Source organism: Orycteropus afer, unplaced genomic scaffold, assembly GCF_000298275.1.
Source record: "Orycteropus afer afer isolate SDZICR_OR568_19922 unplaced genomic scaffold, OryAfe1.0 scaffold00169, whole genome shotgun sequence".
NCBI classification, from domain to species: Eukaryota; Metazoa; Chordata; class Mammalia; order Tubulidentata; family Orycteropodidae; genus Orycteropus; species Orycteropus afer.
The window spans coordinates 1,862,610-1,870,084 of record NW_006921756.1 but is presented as its reverse complement, the minus strand read 5'-3'; the positions used below and the strand labels follow the sequence as shown (position 1 = coordinate 1,870,084).

The window sequence follows — 7,475 nt, the reverse complement described above, 5'->3', positions numbered from 1 at the left end:
GACCTCCTCCAAGACCCTGCAGGGCTGGGTACTGTGTACTCCCAGGCAGGCTAGCCCTTCACCCCATCCTGTAGGATTTTGTAGGCACTGGCAGGGGCTGAAGCTGGTTTATTTTTAACATGAGACTTAATTACTAACTTCGAAGGGAGGGTTTCCCTGCTCCAACCTCCCTGTTCCCGAGTTAGAGGTCTATTTATTTACTTCCTTGTGTTGGGGAAGGGCAGGATGGTACCTGGGAAACACTGGGATCTCTGGGCAGCTGATCCTGCTCTTTATACACCTCCTCCTCCCAGGCCTGACTCAGAATTTAACCTATTTATTGACTGTCCTAGTGACTGAGGGCTTTGGAAATGGGCCAAAGCCTTGATTTCTTTCTGGGCTGAGGTGCTGCCCTGAGGGTGGGGTTGGCTCTTACTCAGGAAACTGCTGTGCCCACCCCATGGACAAGCCCATCAGGGGCCTACATCTGACACAGACACATTTGGAGACCCTCAAAACACTGGACCATGCCTCTTCTCAGCTGCCTCTTTGTCCAGGTTTCCAAAGCTGAATAATGTGGCCATTGATTAAAAAAGGAAAAAACCTCTGGGGATGTGTCTTGTGACTCTGTGTGTGTGAGAGAGAGAGAGAAAGAAAAAGAAAATATAGTCATGATAAATAGATAACAAGATTTCTTTACTGTCCTGCACAGGGTTTACCTTCCATTTGAGGCCATTTGACCACCAGGGGATGCCCAAGCTCCCCCACATGACAGTCTGGTCCTAGCCCTACCCCATTTGGGGATGAGCTTGGAGTAGCCATCCCATCTCCCTTTTCTGATGTTTAACCACCAGACAAGCTCCTGCTTAACTTGTCTGGGCCAGGCACCTGCTCCCAGAGATGGAGGAGGAGGAAGCAAAAAGGGATGCTTGGGGTTGAGGGAGAGGATGGGAAGAAGGCAAGTGAGTATGCTGGGGGAAAGAAGTATATCGGGAAAGAAGTGGGTGAGACAAAAGCTGGGCTGTGGGTGGAGACTTAGGAGACATGGAGAATGATTTCTCTGGCCTTTGAGTCCCTTCCAACTTACACTGACCCTGTAGGATAGAGTAGAACTGCTCCATAGGGTTTCCAAGTGTGTGTTTAGTCTTTAAAGAAGGAAGCAGACTGCTATGTTATTTTGCTGTGGAACAGCTGGTGGGTTTGAACTACTGATCTTACCACCAGGTCTCCTTCTATGTCCCTTAAACCAAAACCAAGCCCACTGCCATGGAGTCAACTCCTACTCATAGCAATCCTGGAGGACAGAGTAGAACTGCCCCGTAGGATTTCCAAGGCTGTAAATCTTCAGCAGACTGCCTTACGTTTTTGGGTTTGAACCACTGACCATTTGGTTAGTATTTTGTGAGTATTTTGTAGTATTTTGTGTTTTTCTGGAAATGAGGGCCATGGTTTTCATCAGATTCTCACCCAGTCAGTAACCCAAAGGAAAATCTGAGGTAGTAATATAGAAGCACTGTGGATGAGATTGCCCAGAGGGAGTGGGTGAGCTAGCCTAAGGCATGGGGTGGATGACATTTAAGGGATTTGCAAGGGACTTACAATAGGGAGGGAGAATATAGACCACCTCTTGAGAAGGGGTCTGCTGGCTGAGCACTGATAGGGTGTGCCTGCTGAACTCATTACATAAACCTATGACTAAGGTGGCAGGAACTGACTGGAATTCTTGCCCTTTTGCCTGCTCTCTGTCCCGACTGGTACCTGGAACCCAACTGCATGTCACACCTGGTATATGGCCTGGGCATTTCCCGTCACCCTGACGCCCTCAGTGTTTGCTGGAGCTAGAGATAGTGCTAAAGGTGGCAAAACAGCCAGGTTAAAGAGCAGTTCAATTAGTCTGCGATGAGGTGGAGGCCAGCCCTAGGCAAACAAATCCCCTGCAGCCTCCACATGGACAGCTGGCGGAGGGGCAGTGTGATGGGGAGGGTGATAGGGGTTGATACTTCTTCCTGCCTACCCCCAGTGGGCTCCTGGTGTGGACCTCACAGATTGACTCTCAGGAACAGATACTCTGTTCCTTTCTGGGGGGGATAGTACTGGGCTGCTCTTGAAAAGCCTAGGAAGAGGGATCAAGGGGAAGAGTGGAGGGTGACTGGTTGAGAGCAAACAAAACGTCTTCCAGCCAGCCATAGCTTCCTTCCTTAGCACTGTCATTCCTTCAACAGTGATCAGGTCCATATCTGAGACATTCAGGCCAGGTATCCTTTCAAGTGGAACTGTCACCATGTTAGCCAGAACCACACCAGGCTCTGAGTCAAACAGCCTGGGCCCAAATCCAGGCTTAGCTCTTCACTGAAGGTTGTGCGACCTGGACAAGTCACTTGGCCTTCTTGGCCCCAGTGTCCTCATCTGGAGTTGAGGTGGTAAAAAATACAAAATCAGGGCTGTAAAGCAACAGCAGGTAAGCCAAGACCAAGAATAAATTAAGTTCTTTCTGAGATTCCTAAAGCAGGGACAGGAACTTTGCTTGTGGAGTAGCCTAACTGGACCCTCTGATGGGCCCTCTGGGGCTTCCCAGAGCCTAAGGAGTGATCCTCATTGCCATGTTCTCTCCTCCCCAGCTTGGGCAAAAACTTGTTATTTTCATAGCTTTCCAGTCCAGTGCCCCCATCCAAGAGGACGTGGATTCAGCCAAAGTCCTCCCATGTTAAAAGAGGGCAGGCTGGCCCAGCCCCCACGTCTTCAATGCCCTCTTGGCTATTCCCATAGGCTTTCTCCCAGGCCTGGAATCCAGATGAAGGGGAGAAATAGCCACCCATCCCCACCTCATTTCCTTCTGCTGCCTTTCCAGTTAATAGCCCTAAAGGGATCTGAGGCTAGTTCACACAAGATGAGCTCCTCACTCCAAGGATATACAAAAAGAATCCAAATAGAAATATTTTAATTGATTTATAAACTCTGAAGTCTCTTCCACATATCCATCCAGTGGCTCACCTAATTTCACATATTGCCAGGTTGTAGGACACCTTTCTCTTATCCCCCAGTAGAGTACTGGGTTCACCAAGAGGCTTCCCTTGCCAGAGAAGGTGTCAAGGGTTTAAGGAACAGACTGGGAGAATGGGCAAGAGAACTGGCTACCTTAGAGGCTCTGGGAGAGGTGGGCTTCAACCTCACCATTGGAAGGAAATATCAGGGACAACCTGAAAGGGGTGGTCCCTATTTAGTCCCAAGTCCGGAGCAGCAAGGCTGGGTCCACCCTGGCCCAGGTAACAACAGTATTAGCTCCTGTCCCACCCTTGGTGGTGCCAGAGTGCCTCCTTCCAGTCCCCACGTGGCAGGAGTGGTGGCGGCGGCAGAAGTAGACTTATTTCAGATTGCAGTACAGATACATGGACACAATCATGGCAGCCAGCTGGTGGGGAAGAACAGGGAGAGATGAAGGGGCAAGATCAGATGATCGGCTCCTGAAACTTTAGTCTCCTGCTTCCCAGACAGCCCTCTTACATGGAGCTCTGTTAGAAGTCTGTCATCTCCAGAAAGGCCTCAGTGATGGGTCAAACAGCTTCTACCCCAGGGCCCAGTGGGAGTATTCCAGCTCCAGCCTTCTCATCCCCTTACCTCTAGGGCCCCAATTCCAGCTGCCACACCACCCACAGTGACTGCATTGGTTCTGATGTCATAAAGCAGCTGATTGAAGCAACCCTTGGGGGAGAGAATAGAGCATCCATAGTCAGTAGCTGCCCCCCAACCCCATTCAGCACTCAGAGGCTAGCAAAGAAGCCTCCTGCCCTTCCCTGCCAGCTCCGCACCTGCACAGCATCCTTCTTAGCCTTCTCCATGGTGCAGGTACTATTGGCTGTGGTGTTGGTGTTGCAACAATATGGGGGAAAGGCATTGTTTTCCATGAAGTAGGGAGAGCCCTCAAAATCTGTGTAGTTGGTGAAGCCACAGCACTTGAGCTAGAGACAAGAAGGGGAGTCAGTGGGGCCTTGCCTCCTTCTCCTTTCCCAAAAAATCTCCCCCAGCCCACCTTACCCCTTCCATGGTGCTGTTCCACACTTGGGAGAAGTCTGGCTGGTGACCATAGTCTTTCTTGATGGCAGGCACAACTAGCAACGTCAGGAAGTTCTCAGCCTGGGTTGGGACAGGCCATTGTTTAGGGGCTGATAGGGAAGGTAGCCATTCATAGGCCATGACCACTTTCAGGGCTTTGCCTAATCTGCCCCCCTTGCCCCATGCCAGCTCCTCACCATTGTGGTGTACACCAAGGCAACCACAGCAGCTGCAACCTCAGCAATGAAGATGATGAGGAGGATGGAGAAGAACTGAGTGGGGAACAAGGGTCTGAATTTTAGTGAGACAATCCTTTGTGCCCTCCTTGCCCTAGCCCACCCCCTGTAAAAATGAGGCAATGTCCCCTTTTGCTGAGGCCCCTGGAGTCCAGAGCAGGGTTTGGGGATCTCCAGGGCCTGGTGTCAAGGGTAAGGGGACCCTGGGCTTTGGTCACAGGCTTCTGGAACTGGGTTTTACACACCATCATGAGGACACACTTGTTCTCCGTCTGAGCACCGTAGCAGCCCAGGAAACCAAGAGCAAGGAGCACAGCACCGGCCGCAATGAGGAAGTAGCCCACGTTGACAAACTGCATGGCACTGGACGACAGTGGCCCAAAGATCTTCAGGAAGGATGCCCCATCAACTGACACCCAGATGCCCACAGCCAGCAGAGCCACACCACACAGCTGGGAACAGAGAGGTTAGACAGGACTTGAAACAATGTTGGCAAGCAGCTCCCTACGACACAGTTGAGACAAGGAGATTGGAACCTAGAAAATTTCTCCTTTGTAGGCTAACAAGTCTAGAAACTCATCCTGCAGGGAAGGAAACATCCTCTAGAGCCAGAAAGATGGGAGCTGGGACATCCATGGTCAGCGCTATGCTGTACACCTGGGCAGATATAAATGGAACTGGGGGAGTTCTATAAATGTCCATAATGGTGGAGAGAGAGGCAGGGCTCTTTCTCATATACTGCCAGGTCCCTGCTACAGAGCTAGGAATGGAACAGGCAGATAAGGACCCAGCCCCTTTCCTTTTCATGCTATGGGTGCCTGGAACACTTCTGATAGGATAGGCGGGAACAGGGCACTGAGCAGGCAAAACAGTCACCATAGCAACAAAGGCGGGGCTGAAGTTTACACCTGCTCCTAACCTTGGAGAGTGTGGTAGTTGAGGAGAAGGGACATCAAAACTAGGCCCCATTTGGCTTGCTGCCAGAATATGATTCCAGGCCTGCCCATCATCCGACCTAGACCTCGCCTTGCTTCACAAGAGGAAACTGAGGTACCAGATGGAGAGTATAGCCAGAGCCTCTCTTAGAGGCTCTTCTGCTAAATTCCAAACCTCAGAGAGAATCTGCAGACCAGGTGGGGAGGTCATTGCCCACCTCCCACAGCTCTTGGATCAAAGCTTTGCTGACTCAAAATCTCAGCAGGTGAATCAGCTTCACATGCCCTTGGTACCCAGATCCCATCTTCCAGCTACAGAAACTGAGGCTGAAACCAAGAGTGAGGTGGCAGATTGTGGCTGGGTCCCAGGCATGTTTGCCTAAGAACAGAATGCTGGGCTTCCAGCCCACAGGATCAAGTTTCAAGGAGTCTCAAACCTGCCCTACCTTGCCCTGCCCAGCCTGGCAAGGCCTAGGCAACAGGGGCCAGATATCAAACCGGATTTGCCTTTAACCCCCTCGAGCCAGAGCCCCTGATCTCCAACTCTCTGGGATCTTGTTGCCCCTTCAGATACATGAATAAAAGACTAGCTCCTGGAAGCCCAAGGCACAGACCACGTCAGAGTCAGTCTACCTACCACAGCCCAGTGTCTCCAAACTCATCTACATGCCAGTGTTTTCATCCTCATTGTTTACTTACTATAAGCCACTCTAGTATGGTTCTGAGATCTCTGGTGACATCCTGTGCTAAATCCAGTGGCTCCTCAGGGCTTAATCCCCTTTGACCTCATATCTCACTCTCCTTGCTTTCCTTCCTCCTCTCCCACTGCTGCTTCTCCATCTCCTTTGTGGTAACTATTCCTCTGCTCATCCCTTGTATGTTGGTATTTCCCAAAATTCACTGTCCTTGAGTACTCCCACCTACACCCAGGTTTCATTGACCATCTATGTGCACACGACTTTCAAATATCCATGTCCAGCTCAGATCTGAGTTGCACCCCCTTCTGTTTATACATGTACCTTTGGGACATCCCCCAGATATTCATGTCAGAGACATGGTCATCATCTCTAAGACCTCTGTCTCCCTTGCCCCTTACCCCTCAGCTACCATTTGAGAGCTTTGTCCTTTGTCCACTTCTCTGCATCTCCAGGGTTCACGCCTCATTGCTCAGCTTCCTTGAACATGCCCTATGCAATCTGTTCCTGGTTTTCTTAGCAGTATCTGGTTTCATTACCTCTAGGCCTTTATGCTTGTTTTACACCCCCCTACCTCCACCCACTAGTGCAAATTCCCAGCCTCAGTTATTTCCTCCAGGAAGCCTTCTTTGACCAGACTGGGTTCAAGTTCCTATTATGGGTCCCCATAGTTCCTGTGCCAAGCCCTGACATACTTGTATGCCTTGCTGGATGTGAGATACTTAAGGGCAGAGAAAAACCTTGCTCATCTGCGACCCCAGCACTCACACAGAGTTATAGACAATAAATGTTTATGGAATGAATAAGCGCTGTTTGAAGTAGACCCTCTGTTCTTGGCTGGGCTCTTTGATGTCCCTGGGCCCTCTCCCCTTTCAGCTTCCCAGAATACAGAGGCCACTGAATTCCCTTCTACACTAAGCGACCATAAGCAAACCCCTTCCCCTCTCTACCTTCCCAATACCTACAAAAAGCGGACAATGAGCTAGTGTGCTCCATTCTACCTTGCTCTAATCTTAGGCTGAAGCTTCTTGGAGGGGAGGGGATGCCACTAAGCATCTCCACTCCTCCCTGTGCAGCAGCCTGGCTACTACTGGGATCAGGACTCAGCATTTGGGGGTCCTGTACACCCTACTCATAAGGAGAAACTTTTAGAACAGTGTCTTTGCAAAGAAGTCTCCCATTTCCTAGTTTGCACTCTGCTCAGGTTGTACCCTGCTCTTGTAAGGAGCCCCAAAGAGCCCACAACCCTCATACTTACAAAGATGAGCAAATTGAAGAGGACCATCATGGTCTTAAGGAAGTTGAAGCACTGCATGGTGGCTCCTAGGAGGCAGACATATGTGAGTTAGTGTCTTCCCCCACTCCCCACAAATTGGGCTGTCCCTGGCATCTGGATCCTGACATGCCAGACCCTAGCACCCTGGACCCATCCATATCTTATCAAGCTTCCTGCACCCAGACTTTGACACCTAAGGGCTCCCCCCAACCCACATCCCAACACCCATATCCTTCTACACTGCCTAAGTCCTCTGCTAGCACCTGACACTCTGAGATTCTAACATTCTAGATTCCTTCACAGG

At 50.5% G+C, this 7,475-nt stretch overlaps 1 protein-coding gene across 1 annotated transcript; it reads right to left on the bottom strand.

Annotated features, from left to right (window-relative positions):
* Positions 1 to 3,340: 3,340 nt before the first annotated feature.
* Positions 3,341 to 7,210, bottom strand: TSPAN1 (tetraspanin 1). The gene is made up of 7 exons (XM_007946681.1): positions 7,154 to 7,210; positions 4,511 to 4,717; positions 4,227 to 4,301; positions 4,012 to 4,110; positions 3,786 to 3,935; positions 3,595 to 3,678; positions 3,341 to 3,388 (listed from the first exon to the last, which is right to left on the bottom strand). The coding sequence occupies exons 1-7, from the start codon at positions 7,208 to 7,210 to the stop codon at positions 3,341 to 3,343; spliced, it is 720 nt and encodes a 239-aa protein (XP_007944872.1).
* Between the last annotated feature and the right edge of the window lie 265 nt (positions 7,211 to 7,475).

Excerpts from the sequence above, each read along its gene's own strand:
- TSPAN1 (XM_007946681.1), bottom strand. The coding sequence starts at position 7,210 with ATGCAGTGCTTCAACTTCCTTAAGACCATGATGGTCCTCTTCAATTTG. Across the intron at positions 4,302-4,510 it reads ACAAGTGTGTCCTCATGATG|TTCTTCTCCATCCTCCTCAT; the intron begins GTGTGTAAAACC and ends TTCCCCACTCAG. Across the intron at positions 3,679-3,785 it reads CTAAGAAGGATGCTGTGCAG|GGTTGCTTCAATCAGCTGCT; the intron begins GTGCGGAGCTGG and ends CTCTCCCCCAAG.